The following is a 24,529-nucleotide window of genomic DNA, read 5'->3' as shown; positions in this document are numbered from 1 at the left end:
TAAATACAAACATTAAAATTAACTTCAACTGTTTCTTTTTACTTTTTAATGTGACTGTCAGAAAATTTTAAATTACATATATGGCTTATATTTGTGGTTTGCATTATATTTCTGTTGGATATTATAGCTATGTAGAAAAGTTGTTGAGAACACATGCTCTGCAGCCTGGATTTGATTCCTGGCTGTACTTTTTATTAGAAGTGTAATCCTGGGCTTTCAAAATTTTTTTCTTGCTTTAATTTCCTCTTCTTTAAAATGAGAATGATAGTAATACCTGTTTCAAAAGTAAGTTGTGAAGGTAAAACAAGATGAAGAAGGTAAATACTTAGTACAACAGACAACTTATAGTAAGTGTTGATAAAAATTCAGCCATTGTGTTTTTGTTAGTATAGTATCAGAAATATAGTTCAATGGATATTTTCTTTCTTTCTCTTAACATTTTCTCCTCCACCCATAGTAATAGAATTCTGGACACTATAATTTGACTGGGGCATAAACAGATGCACAAATTCTGTAAGAGAGTAAGACTATGTCATAGGCAAATAGTCATTAGCTGCAGAAACTTTTTAATGCTTCTCCAAGATAATATTGCCTAAAATATTTTTATGGACTATGTGGCAAGTATGTAACCAAGCTTTACAACTGTAGTTCGGAAGAGAATTATACAGCCGTTGGTGTCTGGGTGGCTCAGTTGGTTGCACATACCATTCTTGATTTTGGCTCGGGTCATGATCCCCAGGGTTGTGGGATCGAGCCCTGCATTGGGCTCTGTGCTCAGTGTGGAGCCTGCTTACGATTCTCTCTCCCTCTCTCTGCCCCTCTCCCCTGCTTGTGCTCTCTCTCTAAAATTAAAAAAAAAAAAAAAAAAGAATTGTATTGCCAAGAGATGGTGGTGTGTTAGCAATAATATTGTTCCAGGACTTGCTCTAGACCTAATTCTGCCACTGTGCTCATCTGGAGTCCAGTTTCTCTCTTGTAAAATCATAAGGTTGTACTAGATGATAACATAGGCCTGTATGTTCTATGATTTCTCCATGTTAATGATTGCAGGTCACATATTTTTAATTTATAGTTCAGTTATCCTTAGGTTTTGCAGTTCACATTGGGATGGTAAGAGTGACATAAAGTTAAAGGAAGTATAGAATCATGACAGGATAGAGACACAACTTTTTGATTCACCCAGAAAATCTTACAAGGTACATTAGGTTGCAGCTAAACTATTTTTTTCTGGATTTTTTTTGAATTAAAAAAAATTTTTTTTAACGTTTATTTATTTTTGAGAGAGAGACAGAGCTGGAGTGAGAGGGGGGCAGAGAGAAAGGGAGACACAGAATTGGAACCAGGCTCCAGGCTCTGAGCTGTTAGCACATAGCCTGACGCTGGGCTTGAACCCACGAACTGCGAGATCATGACCTGAGCTGAAGTCAGATACTTAACTGACTGAGCCACCCAAGTGCCCCTGCTTTTTTTAACTTGTTAAAAAATTTAATGTATTTTAGAGAGGAAGAGCATGGGGGGGGGGGGGGCAAGGGGGGAGGGAGGGAGCGAGAGGGAGGGAGGGAGGGAGGAAGAGAGAGAACCTTAAGCAGGTTCCACATTCAGAGAGGAGCTTTACACAGGGCTGGATCCCATGACCCCGGGATCATGACCTAAGATGAAATCAAGAGTCAGACACTCAACCAACTGAGCCACCCCAGCGCCCCTTCAGAATTGTTTTTCATTTTACTAGAATAAAATGGATAGTTTAGATTATATTAAGGTACCATATAGATAGGAATTGTGGTTATAGTTTAATGGAAAGATTGCTGGACTTTTAAGAATACCGGGGTTTTCATTGAATCCTAGAAGAGAGCACAGGCAGTAATTTTTCTGACATTGGCCAGAGCAACATTTTTCTAGATATGTCCCTGGAGGCAAGGGAAATAAAAGACATGAACTGTTGGGACTACATCAAAATAAAAAGCTTCTGCACAGCAAAAGAAACAGTCATCAAAACTAAAAGGCAACCTACTGAATACAAGAAGGTATTTGCAAATGACATATCCAAAATATAAAGAACTGATACAACTTAACACCCCAAAAAACAAATGATCCAATTAAAAAATGGGCAGAAGACATGAACAGACATTTGTCTAAAGAAGATCTCCAGATGGCTAACAGACACATGAAAAGATGCTGAATGTCACTCATCCTCAGGGAAATGGAAATCAAAACAACAGTGAGATATCACCTCATACTTGTCAGAATGACTAAAATCAAAACACAAGAAACAACAAGTGTTGATGAGGATGTAGAGGAAAGGGAAGCCTTGTGCACTGTTGGTGGGAATGCAAACTGGGTATTTACCCCAAAATACAAAAATGCAAATTCAGGGGCACCTGGGTGGCTCAGTCCATCGAGCGTCCAACTTTGGCTCAGGTCACAATCTCATGGTTCATGAGTTTGTGTCCCACATCGGGCTCTCTGTCAGTGCAGAGCCCACTTTGGATCCTTTGCCTCCCTCTCTCTGCCCCTCCCCCACTCATGCTTGTTCTCTCCTAAAAATAAACAAACATTAGGAAAAAAAATTTTAAAACCCACTATTTCAAAGGGATACATTTACCTCTGTGTTTATACCAGTATTATTTACAATAGCCAAATTATGGAACCAACCCAGGTATCCATGGATAGATGAATAAAGAAGATGTGATACACACACACACACAGAGGAATATTATTCACCCATAAAAAAGAATGAAATCTTGTCATTTGCAGCAACATGGATGGAGTTAGATTAATGATGAGTGAAATAAGTTAGAGAAAGACAAATACCATATAATCTCACTCGTGGAATTTAAGAAACAAAACAAATGGTCAAAGGAAAAAGAAAGAGAAACCAAGAAACAGACTATTAACTATAGAGAACAAACTGATAGTTACCAGAGGGGAGGTGGGTTGGGAGGATGGGTGAAAAAGGTGATGGGGATGGGGCGCCTGGGTGGCTCAGTCGGTTAAGCGTCTGACTTCGGCTCAGGTCATGATCTCATGGTCTGTGAGTTCAAGCCCCGCGTCGGGCTCTGTGCTGACAGCTCAGAGCCTGGAGCCTGTTTCAGATTCTGTGTCTCCCTCTCTCCGACCCTCCCCCGTTCATGCTCTGTCTCTCTGTCTCAAAAATAAATAAATGTTAAAAAAATTTTAAAAAAAGAAAAAGGTGATGGGGATTAAAGAGAGCAGTTGTTGTGATGAGTGCTGGGTGTAATATGGAATTGTTGAATCACTGTATTGTTTACCTGAAACTAACTGTATTGACTATGCTGGCATTAAAATAAAGACTTAATTAAAAAAACCTTGGTTTTAACTGCACTTTGCTGCTAGATAATTAAGTAAGTCCTAAACAAGTTATCTTTGTTCTGATTTTCCTATAATGTATTAATGTGGAATGTAGTAATATGGAATGTAACACTTCACTCAGAGTAAGTACTTGAGAAATTAAAGAAATTAGTACATTTTGTCCTATTATACAGAATTTGCATTAGTATCTGTGGAAGTACAACAGGGGAGAAGAATTTAAAATGTTATATGAAAATTGTTATATTAATATATATTATAAATAATATAGAGATCTATAATTTTTAAAAGCATCATACTCAGATCATTCTTGCAAGTTAGTTGTGTTTAATTGTCAAAGAATAGTTGGATTTTATGTTTTTCAGGAGTATAGACTATTGGAAAAAATGGAAAGCTCCACAGTTCATTCTGTGAAACTAGCACAACCTTAAATTTGTTAAAGTGACCTTAAGTCTGAGAGAGATCATATAGACACACCGTTCATGTGTGCACATGCATGCACACACAAACAGATGTGTTAAAAGTCCAAATAAATTATTAGCAAATTGAATAAAAAAAATTATATATGTGATTAGAAAGAGTTTATCTCAGAAGTATAAAGATGGCTCTATACCATGAAACCTGCCCGTAGCTCGTTATATCAGCACCTTAGAGGAAAATTTATGATTATGTCAGCAGATGATTTTTTTTTTTTTTGAGAGCGATTATGTGAGAGGGTCATAGGGAGAGAGAGAGAATCTTAAGCAGGCTCCACACACTCACAGCACAGAGCCAGATGTGGGTTCAGTCTCATAACCGTGAGATCATGACCTGAGACAAAATCAACAGCCAGATGCTTAACCGACTGAGCCACCCAGGTGCCCCATGATTATGTCAGTAGATGGTTTTAAAAAGAGAGGGAAATCATTGGATAAAAATCTGGCAACACTCAGAAATGCGAATTAAAACAACAGTGAGATAACATGTACAACTGGCAGTATGTAGGGAAATGGGCATTCATACTTTGGTGGTAGTATAATTTGTTACTGGTAGGAAAACACTGTTAATAGTTATTGAAATAAGAATGCACATTATCCTTTAAGTACTCTCACTTTTGGGAATCTTTTTTTTTTTAATTTTTTTAACATTTATTTTTGAGAGACAGCGACAGAGCACGAGTGGGGGAGGAGCAGAGAGAGGGAGACACAGAATCTGAAGCAGGCTCCAGGCTCTGAGCTGTCAGCACAGAGCCCAGAGCAGGACTCAAACTCAAGAACTGTGAGATCATGATCTGAGCCGAAGTCGGATGCTTAACCAACTGAGCTACCCGGGCACCCAGGAAATCATTCCTACAAAATGTAGTATAATAGGATATACTATAATAGTGATATATACTGTTATGGTATATTAGGATTATATTCAAGGACTTCTGTTTTGGAAACAACATGAATGACTATTGATCACTTGGAGGAGTCATTGAATACATTATTTTCCATCTATACTGTGGAATATGGTACACCCATGGAAGGATATCCATGGTGGTATTGTTATATTATTGGGGTGAGGAATAACAAATTATGGATTATTATGCACAGTGTAATCCTTTTTTTGTGTGTGTGAAAAGAAAGGCTATATATGTTAATGTTTGCATGAGCAGTGGGAAATGTGTGGAAGGACTAGGTAAAGAGAGGTGGTGGGATCAGTAAAGGCGGGCATCAAGTTTGTCTAGATATGTTCTACAGTGTTTGATTTATTATGAAGAGCATGTGTTATCTTTATAATAATCACATTTAATGAAGGAAAAGAATGCTAAACAAATTCAAAGTACCTGGATGTGAGTTCTCATGAAGTTCAATTTGGCTAGAGATACAAAAAATTTTAAAAAAGGTATACTTTCTGCCGTAGAGAATACTTGTATTATTTCCATTTACAAGCATTATCACAGATTACTTTTGACAATAAAGATATTTCATATTAATAGATGGTGGCTTTAATGATTTTTTTTTCTTTTGTAGCAACTCCGTTCCAATATCCGAGAAATGGAGAAACTTTGTTTGAAAGTCCGAAAGGATGACCTAGTACTTCTAAAGAGAATGATAGACCCTGTTAAAGAAGAAGCATCAACAGCAACAGCAGAATTTCTTCAACTCCATCTGGAATCTGTAGAAGAACTTAAGAAACAATTTAATGATGAAGAAACTTTATTACAACCTTCTTTGACCAGATCCATGACTGTTGGTGGTAATGTACTAAGTTTTATTTTTGATCATAGTAATGCATTTAGTTAAAGTTCACCATCTTGTATAGCTGTTGCAGATATGTGAGTCTCCAGGGATCACCTTCTATTTCAGTCTGCTGAATTGTTGAACCCTGAATGTGCCTAGAAATGCATACCCTAGAAGTTTTGCAGGATAAAGATTTTAAGACTGTGCTGTATAGAGTGGAACTTCGAGGCTTCAAGTACCTATTTGTCTATATAATGAAAATAAATGTTATAATATTTCCTAACGAGAATGTCATCCTGGATTGCAGAGTATGCCCCTTTCATCTCCTGGTGCAGGAGTAGCCTGATCAGGCACACCTCTTTCTTTGGCCTTCTGACTTTCTTTCATAGTGGATGTTAGATCTATCTCCCAGCTCAGTTTTCTGAGTTTAATGACATTAAAGAAAATCTGCATTGGGGGTCATGCTATCAGCTTTTATGAGGTGATACTTTAAGAAACAGTCCGGTAAAACTTGTCATTATATCTCTTTTAAGGATGTAATTGATAATTGTTAATTGCATGATAGTAGTACGTTTATAAAGACCACTAAAAAAAAAAATCTTGGTTTAATATGTAGTAGTACTTGAAAGCAGTTGGTCTTTTTTTTTTTTTTTTTTTTTTTTTTTTTTAATCCTATGGGTACTGGATGGCATAACTGATAAGGTTTCTCTACTTGAGTTATTTACTGGAAAGCTTAAATCTGAATTTTTTTTAACTACCAAAAGCCAATTTTTTAGCTCCTGGCTTTGTTTTATAATTGCTTCCTTCATTTTTCCTTCTTTGTTTCCCTTTAATTATGCTATCTTGTTACATTTTACATATGTTCTAAGTTGCCTTAAATCTTAGTGGAAAAAGTGGAATATAAATAAATTACAAATCAGAATAGAATCTGAAGGATATTATACCTGCTGAGTTTTCCTCTTTTCATTTATGTAGGAGGCTCCTGTACCATTCCCTGTCTCCAAAATTAGATTATTTTTAATGTTATATTTTCAGTACTAATGACCCAATAATTTACAGGGAAGTCCAAATTTAGAAATTGGAGGAAACATTTAGGCCATCATCCAGATTTTCTTGGTAATCTTACTTTTATTGTATCCTCAGTATGTAGCATATAGTAGTGCTTGGCACATAGCGGGCCATTAATAAATGTTTCATAAATGTGAATAAATAAATATGTTTTTGGAGACAATTTTATAATTTCGGATGTGCCATACTCACTACACTCTGTGATAACCAGTACTTAAAGTGTTGTTTTGGAGAGAAGGAAGTGTTAACACTCAGCCCCTTGCTTGAAGAGTATTTGGGAAGAGTGCTTTTTGATAGTTTTTAACTAGTTACTGTTTACATTATTCTGTCCATATATATTTATCACCACTGTATTGATGAGCCTAAATGCTGTTCATATCATTTAGTGTGAACTGATACTTTATTTGCCTTAGAGAAATTGGGCTTCCATGTGATTAAGCAGCTAGCTTACCCACTTAGACATTGTGACAGTTGTGATGGCGGTAACAACAGTGAAGATATGTTGGATTTTCTGGAAAGAGTTGCTGACATCAGTTTCTTTTGCTATTTAGTTTTGAGTTGCCCATCACTAGCAATTACCTAGGAAAGAAAAATTTTGTGTTCTGACAGTTTCTCACAATATGATACTATTCTAATACTTGCTTTCATTTGCATTTTTTTATTGCATTATTTGGGTTTCTGTCAGGACTGTTTGGGCTCGACAGACTTGGATTTAAATACCATCAGAGAAACTGGGTGGTTATTAAAAAAAGGCAGTTTACCCAGTTTGCTGGCAATTAAATATCTCTGTATGAAACTGGTGTTAAAACTATATATTAGATATTGGCAAAATTTGAGGAAACGTGTACAAAGAAAATGAAAAAGATTGGGGCAGAGACAGGATTTTCCATCTGTAATGATTCTCAAACTTCTGATTTCATGGAACATCAAATTAGCTCAAGACCTAATCACTTGCCACCAGGAGAAACTACACAATTAAACCTCTGTAGCATTTATAAAAAAAAAAAAAATTGAGACAACCCATTTATATAAAAAAAAATACCTAATTTGTGCCTAAAACAATAGTAGAATGTCAAATTCCAAATGGTCAGATTGCGCTTTGACTTTGAATCCATTGCCAACATTAAGCAGTTAAATGAACTATCTCACCAAGTGCCTGAGTATTTCACTAACTGTGAGAGTTTGTGCTAGGTTGCCTTAAATCCAGAAATATTATTAACAAATAATTGAGAGAATGGGAAAGGTGGAGAATAATGAAAACAAAGGAACTAATTTACATAAGACCTTAATAGTGGGGTAGGAACTGGGTTCACTCCATGTGTGGTCTTCTGGCTGTGGACTCTTTTCTGTCATCCTGCATGTTTTTATCTGTGCTTTCTGGTTTTTCTTTGTTTTTGCTTTAGATACTCATTATAGTAGTGACAGCCTATACAGAAAAATGTGATTTGCATAGAAGTTAAGTGCCTTAAAATACTTCTTCCTTTAAAAATTCAATCTGATTCTAAATAAATTGGTTGGAAATATCAGCAGAGATTCAGGAGCAATGTTGCCACATTTCCATGAGTGAGATCGAAATACAAAAATAGTTTTTTCATTTACAGATAGAAATAACAAGTAGAATAGGATGTTTTATGTTCTTTGGAGAGTAAAAGAAGCTTATTAAGTTTAGGAGGAAGCTGTGATGATTTTGCTGTTTCTTTTGTCCAGATTCTGAGAGTTCCTAAAGCAAATCTTCTCTGCCAATCTTGCTTGATCTGAGAAACTCCCTTCTGTTTCACTTGTGTGTCTAGTTTCATTTTTAGCGTTGCTTCCCACCAAGAGAAGTGATGAGCCTACAAATTTGATTTGTATTTAGAAAGGTGTATCAGGTCATACAGAGTGAATCAGTGCTTCTCTCAATCATTGTCTTTCTTACTCCCCATCCGGCACATGCAGCTCACCAGTGCAATAGGAACAGAATCTTATTACATTTTAAACAAATATTCACAAAAGAAAAGAATCCAATCTTAAAACTGCTGGGAACTTCAGACTGCATATTGAATTTGATGAAATATCAGATTTTATCACAGGTATATATACATGTGGTGAACAGTTTTGCGAAACACGTGGATAGTTTTGTATATTATTCAGAAGATATATTTTCTATTGGCTTTAATTTTCTTAAAAATCCTCCTTTACCACTAAGTTAAGCCATGACTTAGAAGTCATTTTATTTTGATAGATAAGTTGATATAGATGATCAGTAGATTAATTTCACTATTTTTAATCTGTCAGAAAATGAAAAATTCAGGAAATGCTTTTAAATTAATTTAGATTTATAATGAAACTTTCCCAAACATAGTGAAGTTTAGTGGAAACTTTTTATATGTTGTGCTGTAATTCTTAGTAGAATCATTGCCTTTCAATGAAATATGGAGAGAGACAAAGAATGTTTGGACGTATAAAGAGAAGGGAAAAATCTTATGTCTGTGTTATTAACAACTAAAAATATGTTAATATTTTTACTACAAATAATAAATAATGTAGTAAATAATAAGGTTTTGTAGTAAATAATACGGTCTTAAAACTGGAGTTTGAAAAACAGTGGTGCGACGTGTATGTATTCTACCTGCCCTTTACACTTGGAGTTGTCATGTGGATGGAACTATCTTAGATTATTTCATCATATAAAACAATAGCAATTTTCACTTCTGTGGACAGGATAAATTCTTCATCCTTCTTTCCTGCAGCTATAATCTGTCTCAGTGTTTTCCCTCATCATGTCTGTAGTAATTTCTGAAAGTTCAAAGTCAATAAATATTCACTGAGGTACTGATTTCTAATATAAGCTGGAATAAATGAATTACAGAAGTTGTAGATATTAAAGGGTTTCTTTCTTAATTGTTAGTTATGCCTCACATTGATTAGTGATGTTCAGAGTTGTAAGTTTACAGCAGGATTTTCCCCGGAATAGAACAGATTTCTTTGTTCTCAGACTCCATTTGAACTAAGATGCATACGCAGTTTGGTTTCAAGTGAGACGTAAGTGACTTAAACATTTCTTATTTTTTACAAAGGGGAATCTTTTATGTTATTGCTTAAAATACCAAACATTTCCCACCCCTTCAATTTTTAGGTCAAGAATTTATGTATGACAATCTCCCCTCGTTTTGTTGTATACCCTGGCAGTTTCATTTAAATCCTCTGTAATAGAATAAGGGTTATGGCTTATAAAAATCCTTAGAGTGGATGTTCTATTTATAAAGTTCTGCTTTACATTTGGTCTGTTAATGATAACCAAGTTATCATTATTCATCATCTTATTAAAGAAGTGGAGTTCTTATTACAATAGAAATATTAAGTGGAAGAGCGGTCTTAGAGTAATTCATTTATCTTGATTGACATGAAAATGAAAGTGTCTTTATGTGCTATGTTAGGACATAGGGTAAGTAACTCTTTTAAACATTTGTAAAAATCAGAGAGCTTTTAAAATATTGGATACTTGTCATAATGTTGTAATGTAAAATCTACTCCGTATCTGATGTTTTTGCTCTTCCTGTAAGATAAGGAAATGTATTCAGAGAAGTTAAAATTCAAAATTAAAAGAACACTGTGGGGCGCCTGGGTGGCTCAGTCGGTTAAGTGTCCGACTTCGGCTCAGGTCATGATCTCACAGTTCATGGGTTCGAGCCCCGCGTCAGGCTCTGTGCTGATAGCTCGGAGCCTGGAGCCTGTTTCGATTCTGTGTCTTCCTCTGTCTCTGCCCCTCCCCTGTTCACACTCTGTCTCTGTCTCAAAAATAAACAAACATTTAAAAAAAAATTTTTTTTAAAGAACACTGTCAATTCTGATAAGCCTACAAAATATTTTTTAATCAACTACTATGCCCTTCCTAAACAATTCAGATTATTTTCCTCAAGAGGTAAAACATTCATAAGTTTCAAAAGTAAAATAGTAATGCTGTTTTATAACATGCCATCAATTATTGACTAAGATGAAAAAAGAAATCGAGAAGGTGAATTTAAAGAGTTATAATGACTTTTAGGAGTGGATCAGGTATCACGTGTCACTATGTCATGTCCTTGCTTATAACACTTCAGTAGCTCTCCACTGTCTGTCAGATAAAGTCCAAAGCCTTTAACTGGCCTGCAAGCCCCCTCCTAAACATCTACTTAATGTTCTGTGTTTGTAACTCTGTGCCTTCTGCTTTATCCTTTGGCAAGACCAACCTGCTGATTTTTATGTTAAGCTATATTGTTTGTTCTTTTGAAGACCTTTTTTCTTTGTCTTGTAAGATCACCTTTTTTAGGAAGCTATTTCATAAACTGCACACCCACACCAAGCTGGGTCAGATGCCATCCCAGACTTGGAACTCTCAAAATACTGTATGTATCTATATCCCTCTATCTAAATGCCATTGTACTCTTTTATTGTTTTAGGATTATCTCTTTGTATGTGTAACTCTTCTAGAATATGTTCCTTAAGAGCATCTACTTTGTATTACTTTTTTATCTCTGGTACCCAACACAGTAGGTGGTCAGATAACATTAAAGTGGTAGGTATTTTGAGCTTGAAGTAAGGGGGACAAAAGGAAATTAGACCTTCAGATCTCTTCTTTCCATTTCCACTGCCACTGTCCTAGAGCATCATCATTTTGCACTGGACTTACTGCAAAGTCTCCCAATTGGTTTTTCTGCTCTCTAATTTTTTTTACCTTTCAACTTCATCCTTAATCTATTCTTCACGCTATAGCTATGGTTCGCTTTCTAAGTCTGAAATCTGATTATGGCATCCTCCAGCTTCCCAGTAGTCTCTAACTCCTTTTAATAGTTCCATATTGATCTTATGAGATAAACAAAATTCTTTAACATAATTTATAATGCCATGAATAATGTCACCTTAGATTTTTTTCCTCATCCTTTGCTTTTCTCCTTAATAGTCTGCCCTTCAGTTGAATTCTTTTCAGTTCCCAAACCTATGCACATATTATTCTCCCTGACCTGAATAGTCTCTGCTTCTCCCTCCACCTTTGCCTGGGTTCACCTATGTCATTTCTGTTCATCCTCAGCCTTCAGCTTCAAAACCTCCAACTAGTCTCCCCTCCCTAAGTCTAGGTTAAGTACCTCTCTTTTGTGCTCACATAGCATTCCATATTTACTCGTACCATAGGTCTTATCAGACTATACTGAACTTGCCTGTTAACATGTCTGTATTGTACATAATATGGTAAGCTCCATTAATAATAGCAGTAGTAGCAATGGCTATTTATTTTAGTAGTAACTATTTATTAACCCATCTGTACTGAATATTTAAGCCAGGCGCAGTGCAAAGTAAATATCTATCACCTTATTTTTATTTTTATTGTTTAATATTTTGAAGTTTTTATTTATTCATTTAAGTAACCTCTATACCCAGCGTGGGGCTCAAACTCACAACTCCAAGATGAAGAGTCGCATGCTCTTGAACTGAGCCAGCCAGGCACCCCTTTCATTCACCTCATTTTAAAAATGAGGAGGGGCTCCTGGGTGGCTCAATCAGTTAAGCGTCCGACTCTTGATTTAGGCTCAGGTTATGATCTCATGGTTTGTGGGTTCAGGCCCTACGTTGGGGTCCATGCTGACAGTGTGGAGCCTGCTTGGGATTCTCTCTTTCCCTCTCTCTCTGCCCCTCCCCTGCATGCATGCACATGCAGGCTCTGTCTCTCAAAAATATATAAATTAAAAAAAAATTAAAATGAGGAAAATGAGTCAAAGAGCTAATAAATAGCCAAACCTGGATTCTAAACTAGGTCTTTTTGACTAGGTCCATGCTCTTAACCATTATACTATGTTGACTCCCTGGAACTGTTTTTATGGTTTACCATTGTGTCTGTAGTACCCTAGCACACTGATTGGCATTTAGTAGACATTCTGTACGTATCAGTTTAATGCATGAATGATTGGTAAAACCAATACAAGGAAATAAAGACTTGATGGTAGAGTTTGGAGTGTAAATTAATTCATCATCATAGCAGTTTTAATGAGGAAGGCCTTAGTGGGTCGATGACTTTTTATGTTTATTTTTTGAGAGAGAGAGAGAGAGAGAGAGAGAGAGAGAGAGAGAGAGAGAAGGAAAAGAGAGAGAGAAAGCTGGGGAAGGGCAGAGAGAGAGGGAAAAAGAAATCTCCATGCTGTTAGCATGGAGCCTGATGTGGGGCTTGAACTCAACGAATGTGAGATCATGACCCAGCTGAAACCAAGAGTCAGTTGCTTAAGCAGTTGAGCTACCCAAGTGCCCTGGTGACTTTTTAAGACTCAGAAAAGACAAAAGCAATGTCTTTCTAGGACATGGCCTAGAAAAATGAAGAGAAGGATAGACAATATGTATGAAAAGATCCACGTGGTGTTCATTTGATGACAAATTTGTTACCCAAAATGATTTTCATTGCAAAAAAACACATCGCTTTCCTACTTTTAACACCTTATGAATCTGGTATTTATTACTAAAATACCCAAAGAAAGGGTTAATGATTTAGCATTGAAAATGTGAAACCTATTTCTACTGAGTATCTCTGTGTGGAATGTTGGCCAAATAGAATAGTTCTTCTTCAGTGCTTCTTCCACATCTAGCTCTAATTATTCAGATTGGGTAGATGGCATTTGTTGTAGCCATTTTTTTTCGAGGTGATTTTGTAGAACAATTAAAGAAAAAAGTTAACTTTTGAACAATCTGCCATAGATAAATCTATTTTTATAGAACAATCAATTTACTTTTAGTCTGAATTCAGTTAGCATTTTACATGGAAATTGTTTTATGAAATTGATTTATGCTATCCACTTTCTAACAAAGCACATAAACCCTAAACATGAGGCTATGTTCATTCAGGAACATTTCATACTGCTGAGGCTGAAGATGATCCTCAGAATATGACTCAGGTATATGCGTTGCCTGAAATTCCTCGAGATCAAAATGCTGCAGAATCATGGGAAAGCTTAGAAGCGGTATGTAAAAAATTATTTTCATTTTGGTAGCTGTGAGGCATAAAAATAAGTAACTTTTTTTTTCTCTCTCTCTTTTTAAGGACTTAATTGAACTTAGCCAACTGGTCACTGATTTCTCTCTCCTAGTGAATGTAAGTATAATAGTTTTTGTCTTAGAAATGTTAGATTAGTATAAGAGGCTTTTTATCAATTACTAGGCTTTTTATTAGAATTTTAATAGAAGTTACAATTTTCAAGACTGGTATTGAGCCCTGGGTAAAAGTCTAACAGTCCTCAGCTTCCAAATCAATTTAATAAGCATTTGTCAGAGATTTGTTATATAGAAGGTATTGTGTTAGATCCTTGGCACCAGGGGTCTGACAAGGTTAGCTATAGAAATAGATGAAACCTGTTCTCTGCTTTCAAGGATTTACAGTGGGTGGAGATAAGCTTGGACCCCAAAAACTGAAATTTCAAACATGATTGTTAAGTGCAAAAATGAGATTGAAGGAAAGTGTTATCAGCTCTAAGAGAAGCATTTAATTCCAAGGGAGGGAGGCAGGGGTTGTGAGGTAGAAGTATTAAGGATATCTTCACAAGATAGGTAGCATTTGCTTGAGCCTTGAAAATTGAGTACAATGTCCATAGATGGGAGTGGGGAGGGGTGCCTTTGAAAACAGCTGAAGACATGGAATAGAGGAGTGTGTGGCCTTTCAAGAATGACCAGGATTGCAATAAAACCAAAGGATGAGATACTATGGGCAAGCAAAGCAGGGAGTGTGAGAGCCAGATTGAGATGGTTTTGCGGGCCACACCAAAGAATTTTAACTTTAATTTGTAGGCATTAAGGAGCCAATATTAAAAAAAATTTTTAAATACAATTTACTGTCAAGTTGGCTAACATACAATGTATACAGTGTGCTCTTGGTTTTGGGGGTAGATTCCCGTGATTCATCGCTTCCATACAACACCCAGTGCTCATCCCAACAAGTGCCCTCCTCAATGCCCTTTGCCCATTTTCCCCTCTCCCCTGGCAAATATAAATGTTTAAGCAGGTTAGAGTGATAAGCAGGTTCACACTGCTAACGGTTAAGATTACCATTAGCAGTGTGAATAATGACCTCAGGAAGGGGGGGTATAATAGGCGGATGACTAGTTAAGGATCAATAGCAAGAGTTTTACCAAGAGCAATGGCAATACAATATAAAGGTAAAGGCCAGCTGAGAGGTATTTCTGGGGTAGGCTTAGCAGAAATTGAAGGAAGATGGAAGACTCAAAACATCAGGCTTTATTGTGCATAATTGAGTAGCCAGTGACATTGTTAACACAGATCAGGGAACATAAAGTGGATTTGGTGGGAAAGACAATAGATTCTGTCATTATTTTTCTAATTATTCTTATTTTTCCTTCCCAGGAAGTATGGGAAGGTTGGCTATATGAGTATGTGTGTATATGTCTGTGTGCACACAGAGGAACAAACCAGTGTCTGCTTATGCTTTTGTCTAGGTTTAGTGTTTTTTTTTGTTTGTTTGTTTGTTTGTTTGTTTTTTAATGAGAGAGCATGCATACAGGGGAGGGACACAGAGGGAGAGAGAATCTCAAGCAGGCACAGTGCTGTCAACGCAGAGTCCTGTGTGGGACTCTATCTCACGAACCATGAACCATGAGATCATGACTTGAACTGAAATCAAGAGTTGGATGCTTAACCAACTAGCCACCCAGGCACCCCTAGTTCTTTGTTTTTGATCAAACTGTGATTTGAGGGTTTTACATCTGTGAGTTATGGTTTCCCTGATGCCTGGCTTTTTAAGGATAAAAGTCCCTAGATTACACAGTCTCAGAACTGGAATTGGAAAGGATTTACAAGGTCAGCTAATCCAATTCTGTTCTTGCCCCAGCTTCCCATATAGATGGTTTTTTGCTTTTTTTGAACAATTACAGTGTGGGGATACTTTCTATTTCAGCCATTCTATTTGAAGACTACCTCTTAGAAGTTCTTCCCTGTGTAAGCTCTGCCCTATAATAACTTCCCTCTGGTACTTTTGCCCTCTTGGAGCCATAGACTGAACAACTTTGGTAATTTTTCCATATAAAATTATTCATCTTCTTGAGACCAATACTCTCCTTCCTCACCCTATCCCACCTCATCATATTTTTTTCTTTTAAGAGTTCTTGATTCTCTAATATGCTCCTTCTAGAATATGATTTCTGGGCTTTTTAAGTGCTAGTCCCTTCCTTTGCTTGTTTTCTAGTTTTTGTATTTTTTTCTTGGCATCTAATGCCTCAAATTGAATGTCAGTAGATTGTTTAAAGCATTTTCCTTTTTTGATGCTTCTAAATCAGAAGAAGCAAAATGCTTGAAGTTTTTTGATTAGATATCTGTACAATCTATCGATATACTTGCATATCAAAGGTAATGATACGACAAGAATCCCAAAATATTTGTTGTTTCAGAATTAATTGTAACTCATAATATCTGATCTAATGCAGTTTCTAAAATCTGTACATGTATGGTTACACAAACATACATTTGCCAAAAGTCATTGGTATCTACACATTAAAATCTGTTATTATATAAATTATACCTCAATACAGTTGATTTAAAAAACAAACTAAACATGTACAAAGTCTTCTCATTCCAGACAAATATATTTCCCTTCCAGTGGAATAGGCACATGAAAGGAAAATTGAGAGTTTGTGGCCATTTAACAGTTATATATCCGATTAGGTTACGTAAGAAGCTCCTAACCCATAATCAAGGAAGGTTCGTGTAGAAAGACTTTGGCTTTAGCCATAGTTCTATACAAATGTCCTATTTATAATAATCTGTGTGAGGACATGGGACAAAATGCTATTAGGCACAAGCTCAAAGGAGAACCCCTGATGACTTTTCCCAGGGTGGTTGAGTTCTCATGACCACATGGTCAGGGACTCACAGAAGCTCCATTTAGGCACCTAATGACTTGGGAACATAAGCAGAGTGACCACATCCCTTTCATTATCATCACATGGACATGATAGTATCTAGACAAATAAACTATGTGTTTTTGGAGCACTTTCTATGTGCATAGTACTGTGCTAAGCTCAATGAAGAATAGAGAATAGTTAAAAAAAAGAAAAACCCTATAGGATAGTCATGATAATTGCACAACATTGTGAATGTACTAAATGCCACTGAATTTCACGCTTAAAAATGGTTAAAATTGTAAGCTTTATGTATACATATATATATTATATATAACATATAATATATAAGTATATATTATGTATATGTGTGTGTGTTTGTGTGTGTGTGTGTGTATACACATACACACACATACATACGTTTTTTTTTACCATAATGAAAAATGAACCTACAAAACCATTGAGAAATCCAGGTGTGCTCCAATAATAAATTAGTATCTACTAAGCACCCTTCATTTTTCTTTAGCATTTAATTGCTCAAGTGCCTTCTGTTCCTATAACTGTGGAACTTGCCCTAGTTCTTGTCAAGGGAAATTTAAAGAACTCTGGGCCTGTCACACAATGGCATGTCACCCTTGCTGCTGGTCCAATATTGTCTCTACCTTCTACTTTATTCCCTATGGCTTTTACTCTGGATGCATGAAAACTGGGATGTAATGAATTATATCAGATTAATCAGATTTATTACCTGTTTGGCCTTCAGGGTGTTGTTTGACAATAGTGAGTTTTGTAAAATTGATGGGAGGACTAACTGAAGTAATATCCCCTTCCCTTCTACTGACCCCAACTGCATTCCTGCTTTTGTCCTTGCTTACATGATTCCCTCTTTGGCTCCTTCCTTAGAGTTACATTTTTGCCACCACCTCTTTCCTAATTGCTGAATCCCATGATATCAGCATGCTACTTCTGCTCTGTTTATTGCATACTCTATCTAGGCCAATATAATCCTGAATTTCTGTATATAGTAGTCTTTGTATGTTTCTGAGCTTTTCTGTGTATTATTTATTGCATATGGTTAAGAATTATAGACTACAAAAAAAAAAGAATTATAGATTATATACTTTTGGAATTCAGAACCAGGATAGCTCAGTGTTCCCTGGATTAACCAATATCTAAGACTAGAGCTAGCCTTGAAAGATTCCTGGAATTGAGTCAGGAATAAAGGAAAATAACCACAGTTTTGACAATAGTTTCTTAAACCCATAGCTTTTAGCACATTAATAAAACTGCACAACTACTGGCAAGGCTGTCCAAGGCAGGGCATTTTTATTGATGTAAATAGATTTGGCGATGGATTTGTTGAATGTATTACTATTTGGTGGATATAGAGGATGCTGAGTGTACAAGTGACAAATATTCACTTAATCACATTTTTTTTTAAGACTCTTAAGTGCTCCTCTAACTGCTCACTAAGATTCAGTTATTTTTTTCAGGTAAATAAGGAGACCTAATTCAGTGTTTCTTAAAATGAAATCCACAGACACATTCTCAGAGTATTTTGAGATGTCTTTACCTTTAAAAAGAGGAGTCTAACTCCTTTTAAAGGAATGCCAAGAACTTATATGAGGGGCCAAAGTATAAAATGTCAAGAAAGGAGTTTCAAGATTGTTAAATGTGGGAGGCCCAGGCGGATGAAAGCAGACATAAGCAAATCAGAAGCAAAACGGGGAGGTCGGTAGGTAGAGGTGAGGAGACTTCTAAGCCATCATTATTAGGAGCTTGATTTCCTGTATTGGGGTAAGGTTGTGTAGTTGTATCGTTTGGCCCAACATAAAGAGCCAAGGGCATGGTGGACTAGTGACCAAATTCAGCTCTGATGGGATCTAGTTTGGCATTGTGTATAGACAGTGATTGACAACTGACACTAATTTGCTGCCTAATTGTGATGGTGTCATTGAGTCCTCTTTACTTACGAAGCAGAATTTGAAGATACAGGAGAAGTTTGGGATTCAAACTAAGAAGAAAAGGGGAGAGGCAGGTCTGTACAACTGAGGGACAGTTGTTGATTCCAGGATAGTTGCTGATCACCCTCTGCCTTATCTCCATGTCCCTATTTAAGCAAGCTTCCTGATGTAGTGAATAAGTACTCACAGGTTTGGGCTACTCCCCAGGGTCAGACAGACCTCATCGAGTACTGGCGATTGCAGTGATAGGGGAGCATCAGTGGTCTCACGCTTAGTTCTGTCTTGTGGTCTTTTCTCCAATTATACCAAAATATTTTTGTGAAAAAATACTAAAATTATGTTTAAAATTTTTTAAATTTTATCTTATTTGGAGAGAGAGAAAGTGTGCATGAGCACTCAAGCAGGGGAGGGTCAGGGAGAGAGAGGGAGAGAGAGAATCCCAAGCAGGCTCTGCAGCATTAGCACAGAGCCAGAGGCAGAGCTCAATCCCACAAACCGTGAGATCATGACCTGAGCCTAAATCAAGAGTCAGGCACTTAACTGACTGAACCACCCAGGTGCCCCAGTTTTTTTAAAGTATTTTTGATTTTTAAATTTTACTTTATTTTAAAAGAAAACAATCATAGAGCTGCAGTGTCCAACCTTTGTTGGAAGGAGCATTAAAAAAATGTTTCCCTGAAGATTTGGGATCACACTTGGGGTATAGAAATGACAGTAGTCCTAGCAGGCTCCATCATCTTGATGGAATCATTTGGAGACTGAGAGAAAGGAGACATGTTGGCTATTTTCCCTCTACCCCATCAGCTCATCAGGATGTGGAGGTTGATGATCACACATGTGATTTATCTGCTGGCCCAGACTTTCAGGCAAGAATGGAAAGTGTTGAGGATGTCCCAAACAGAAACAGTGATAGAAATCCAGTGTCAGAAATCCCTACAGGTTGGATATTATGAATGGTGGCACTTATGCTTCTATGGGTTGGAAGAAGAAAGCTAACATTAAAAAAGTTTTGTCTGAGGAAAATAAAAACTGAATGAATGAATGGCTAGGAGAGATCTAAGGTTTTCATGCCCAAGAATTTTCAAGCTTCATAGAAAAGAGTTTAATATGCTTTTTAGAAAAGAAAGATGGGAGTTAAGCTTTCTTGAGAAGATGAGAATGACTTTGTAAATTTTTCTCCTCACACAGTCACTATCTCATTTATCCTCACTTCAACTCCATGGGGTATATATCATTATCCTTCTTGAGAGATGAGAATATTGACACCTTGGATAGCTGGAGTAATCTGTCCATGGGCACACAGTGCTGTGATTTGAACACAGGACATCTGGCCAAAGGTTGTGCCCTTACCAGTTATGAACATACATTAGTGGGTTTTAAAGTGTGAGAATCATGGACTTGCAGCACTCATGAGAAATGCAAATTCTCAGGCTTCACTCGAAGTCTACTGAATCAGAAGCTCAGGGAGCGGCCCCATCAGTCCGTGCCTTCAGAAGTCTTCCAGGCGACGCAGGCATGCTCTTGAACACATGAGAACCATTGCTGTACTTGTGTCCGACAGAAATGTGAAAAGGAAAACTGATAAGGGACTTTTTCAGGGATTGTGTTAGAGATGTCAAGATAGCAGTAGAGAACACAGGAATGAAGGGATACCATGAAAGGTCTGACAGTGAAAAGGTACCCACTTGGTGTATGGGAAGGGAAGGAATGTCAGTAATGCTGACAGGAAGCAACTGTGGGGAAAAATCAGCTGATTGCATTTCATGTTCTTGAATGACAATTGGAGTTAGAAGAGTGTTACATCTGATTCGGTGTAAGTTAAGCAGGCAAATACTTCAGGATTAAAGTTGAATTATTTCACAGTCATTGTAGAAGTAGGATTTACCTGGGATCAAAGAGGGATTCTCTTCTTCTTTTCAGTGAATTGAAAAAGCACCTGAACAGTCTATATTGATGTGATGGTGGTTACAGGTGTTTATACATTCGTCAGAACTCATCATCCTATACCCTTAAAATGGGCACATATCGTAGGTGAATTGTCTAAATAAAGCTTTTTTAAAAGTGGGCATGTGCTCCTGTGGCAGGTAATGAGTTCCTGTCACTGGAGGTGTTTGAGCTGAAGTTCAGTAACCACTTCTGAGAAATGTAGTGGGGCTTCACACCTCTCAGGGAAAAATCATTCCTTGTGCCCAGAGATTCCGTGAGTCACAAGGTTGCCGTGTCAGAGCAGGTGCTGCCGTGTTTCATAGAATGCCTTATTAATATATTTGATCGGAAATATTTTAACTTGTCATGATTTTAAAATGTATTAAAGTGTACAGGTGTGAGACTCGGGACAGTGAATTCATCCGCAGCCCCCTACTGCATATCACAAGTGGAAAGATTTCATGACAGATCAAACCATATTGTCTTCTCGTTCCTAAAATGTAATAATTTGTTTCATTGGATCTAAGCATGTTTTACTCCTAAGGGAAATTTTCCTGTTTTAAATCTTTGAATCTTCAAAAAAGGTAACTTAGGAGGAAGGTTTTTTGTTTCATTTTGTTTTGTTTTGTTTTTCATCAACCTCCACATGACACGTAAATGCTTATTTGGATTTTTCTTCTCTTACAAAGTAGTTCATTTGGAGAATAATATGTTTGTATGTTTGAATGGATTTTAGTGTGAGATCCTTTTTCCTATAAAGGTGCCACCCTTTTATTACCTAATAATTAAGTCGCCCTTTTTTTTTTTTTTTTAATACAAGTGAATTTGTACTTTCAGCATAGTTTATCAGACACTATTAATGAACCACTATTCAGACAGCAAGGCTGCAGTACACGGGACCCTGATTACAGGAATTAAAGTACTGTGTATTGGCTGACTGCTGCTCCCCAGCAGGACTGCTCACTCATAATTCCTTTGCATCTAGTCTCAGCAGGAGAAGATTGACAGCATTGAAGACCATGTCAACAGAGCTGCTGTGAATGTTGAAGAGGGAACCAAAAACTTGGGGAAGGTAAGATTCTGCTCCTGCTGACAAATCAATGGTACTCTGGCTCCCAGGAATCTCCAGTATTAACCCAATTGATCTGCTCTCTTTAATGTGGAGGGAACCAGCAATTAAGGAAATAAGGAACAAATGACACATAGGTAGTGCAAGAAATCAATGATTGTTGTAATATTTTACTCTCAAGATTCATTCTGTCGGGAGAGAAATTTTTCAGAGAATAAACCAAAGCCCCACTAGAAGGCATTTTGGTGTTATAAGGACATATTTGCAGAAGTGCAGGGAATGAAGTAGAGGGTTGCCAGAATCTGGTAGGGGCAAAAGTGTAAGGATGTGACCGTACGGGTAGAATGGGACCGTCTGTTTTCCATAGAATATTGCTTTTAACCCCAGGTATACAGCATGGAATAATCTCTGTGCAGCATAAAAGCTTTGGGGGTATCTATAGCAGCTGAAACTGTTGAAATAAGCCTGCTAGATAGTTAGTGGATTGATTGTTTTGCAAGTAAAATCAATTTGTAGCAGTCCACTTTTTGTAGCTCATCTCTCTGAGTTCTGAGATCAGGAGCAATTGTAGTACCTGTGGAATACTTCCCCCCACTCCCCAATCTCTAGGGTTAATTATGTACCAGGAGTTAAAGAGGCATTGCCAGGAGTAATGAGAGGAAAATGCACATCACCACAGGCAGATATTCTCAACTCAATTTCTAAATTGAATTTTTTTTTTTTTTTTTTTTTTTTTTTTTTACAGGCTGCAAAATACAAGCTGGCAGCTCTGCCTGTGGCAGGTGCACTCATCGGAGGAGTGGTGGGGGGTCCGATTGGCCTCCTTGCAGGCTTCAAAGTGGCAGGAATTGCAGCTGCACTTGGTGGTGGGGTGTTGGGCTTCACAGGTGGAAAACTGATACAAAGAAAGAAACAGAAAATGATGGAGAAGCTCACTTCCAGCTGTCCAGATCTCCCCAGCCAAACTGACAAAAAATGCAGTTAAAACCCAACTTCAGTCTTATTGGCGCCAACATGTCTATCCTAATGAGGACCTTTGCTGCTGTTGGACACTCAGTCAGTTTTGGAACATGATTATATCAAGATAGTGGCTGTAGATGTTCAAGTGGGATTGAACTGTGATAAGTGGATATATTTTGTTGTTTGCTGGAGTGTTAATGGAGATGTTAGAGATTGAGGAGCCTGGGATGAGGGTGTGTAGTGTTGTCGGGTAAAGTTTAAAGACTGCCAAGGAGCAGATTTTCTGCCTGGAAATGTGAAAATTGAGCTTACAACTCTGATAAGACTTGAGGTGTATGGACATGATGGGTTATGGAAGACTCGTTTATTCTATAACCCTGACTTGGAGACCCTAAGGTTAAGTATCTTATAAATATGTTTGTTTATCTCCCAAACATAGGAGATTATTTGGCCCATTGACAAAGAAAAGAATGGGGAGTTTAGGAGCCTTTCTTATCAAATAAGGAAGTCGGGATCTCACGAGGGGGAACAGGTGAGCTACATGGTGGAGTCCATTTGGTGAACCTTATTGCAGTTTGGTCACCTGTATTTTCTGGTGACGGACACTAATAGTGTCAGAAAATGGAAAGAGAGGTGCAACTTCTCTTTCAGGTAACTTAATTTGTGACACTGGCTTCTTTTCTGAACTCTTCTTTCTGTCTCTCTTTAAATAAAGAACACAGAATCTCAAGTGGTAGGAGACTATTAAGCCAGTCACTGAGCTTGCTCTGTCAGTCTGTCTCTTAACACCTCAAAGATCCAGTGGCCTCTGCCTTCCCTCCCTTGTAATTTTGAACAGTTCTTTGACTTGTGGGGTGAATTCTACCCATGTGTAATGAGGACTTTTCTCATAATCTGCTTTCTTGTACTGTCTCCCATCTCTGTTTCTTTCCAATCATCCTTACTTGTAACCTCTAGGTGAAAGAGAGAAAAAAAGGGAAGAGAAATCTCCAAATATTTCCAACATTGTTAGAGTTTGAGGTAAAAAAAATAAATAAGCAGAAGGTAGGGGGACACCAGATCATTTCTTAGGGACGTCTTACAATTTCAGGAGACTGATGTCCCTGCCACACAGGGACTCTCTGACCCTAAGTCTTTCTAGCTGGCCCTTGGAGGAGGGCTTTCTACCTCACTTCTGTTACTGCCATCCTTTTCCCCAGGCTCTGCTGTCTCCTGTGCTTTCCTTTACTTTTCACAGCTGCTATTTCTTCCCAAGAATGGCGTTCTTGCCTGCCTTTTCTCACATTCAAGATGATAGACAAAGCCTGGTGCCAAGACTCAGTCCTCACGAAGGATTTGTGGTGCTAATCCCAACAGAGCAAGCATGGCCCAGCCTAACCTAGTGTCTGTCTTATCAAATAGCAAAGGGATTTTAAATTTGGGAGAAAAGAATTCAAAATCACAGGTAGCCTCATTCTGCACCCCCAACTCATTTGAAATAGGAAGGAACTTCCCTTTGCCTTAATTTTTACTGTTTTCTGAGAGCAGAGGAATGGGCACCTATACCACCAAATGTGTGAGCTCGGGAACCAGATTCCTCAGGTGGTTGAATGGTTTATCACTTCTCTCTTGTTGAGTTTACTCTTAATAATTTTTATTAATTCTACCTTTTACTTCTTTGTCTAACCTAAACAGACCTTTCTCTCTCCCACTTTCTTGACGGTCACTAATGAATCTTTTTTTTCCCTTTTATTTAAATGCAAGTTAGTTAACATATAGTGTAATAATGGTTCAGGAGTAGAATTAGTGATTCATCACTTTACATCCCACTCACCAATGAATTCTAATGAAGAGAAAGCACCATTTCTTACTGTCATTCAACAACTGGAAAATATCAAGTATTGCTAACTGTTGACTTGTATCTTTAGTATAATGCCAAGAAGGAAATGCTTTGAATAAGTGTTGGATTCTAATCCAGTATTTGATATTGGATTCCTGTAAGGTTGGGATATTTGGAACTCCACCTTTTTAAATATTTTCTGATCCTCGCTGTCCCTTTAACAGAGGGTATTCAAACCAGAGTGAGGATCAGAATCACCCAGGGTCCTTGTTTAAAACAAGATTGCTAAACTTCAGTCCCATAGGTACTTCTAATAATGGCCAATCTGGCCTGGCCAGCCAAAATTACAA

General features: G+C 37.3%; 1 protein-coding gene across 1 annotated transcript in view; it reads left to right on the top strand.

Annotated features, from left to right (window-relative positions):
* Window positions 1–23,323, top strand: part of STX17 (syntaxin 17) — a 60,893-nt gene extending 37,570 nt beyond the window's left edge. Inside the window, exons 4-8 of the mRNA XM_027039546.2 lie at window positions 5,322–5,547; window positions 13,443–13,558; window positions 13,639–13,689; window positions 21,317–21,403; window positions 22,146–23,323. Of these exons, the coding sequence (XP_026895347.2) occupies window positions 5,322–5,547; window positions 13,443–13,558; window positions 13,639–13,689; window positions 21,317–21,403; window positions 22,146–22,385 (720 nt within the window). The 3' untranslated portion in view covers window positions 22,386–23,323. The remainder of the gene's footprint in view (window positions 1–5,321; window positions 5,548–13,442; window positions 13,559–13,638; window positions 13,690–21,316; window positions 21,404–22,145) is intronic.
* Window positions 23,324–24,529: the final 1,206 nt, after the last annotated feature.

This window comes from Acinonyx jubatus, chromosome D4 (genome assembly GCF_027475565.1).
Source record: "Acinonyx jubatus isolate Ajub_Pintada_27869175 chromosome D4, VMU_Ajub_asm_v1.0, whole genome shotgun sequence".
Classification (NCBI taxonomy): Eukaryota; Metazoa; Chordata; class Mammalia; order Carnivora; family Felidae; genus Acinonyx; species Acinonyx jubatus.
This window is presented reverse-complemented; position numbering and strand designations above follow the sequence as displayed.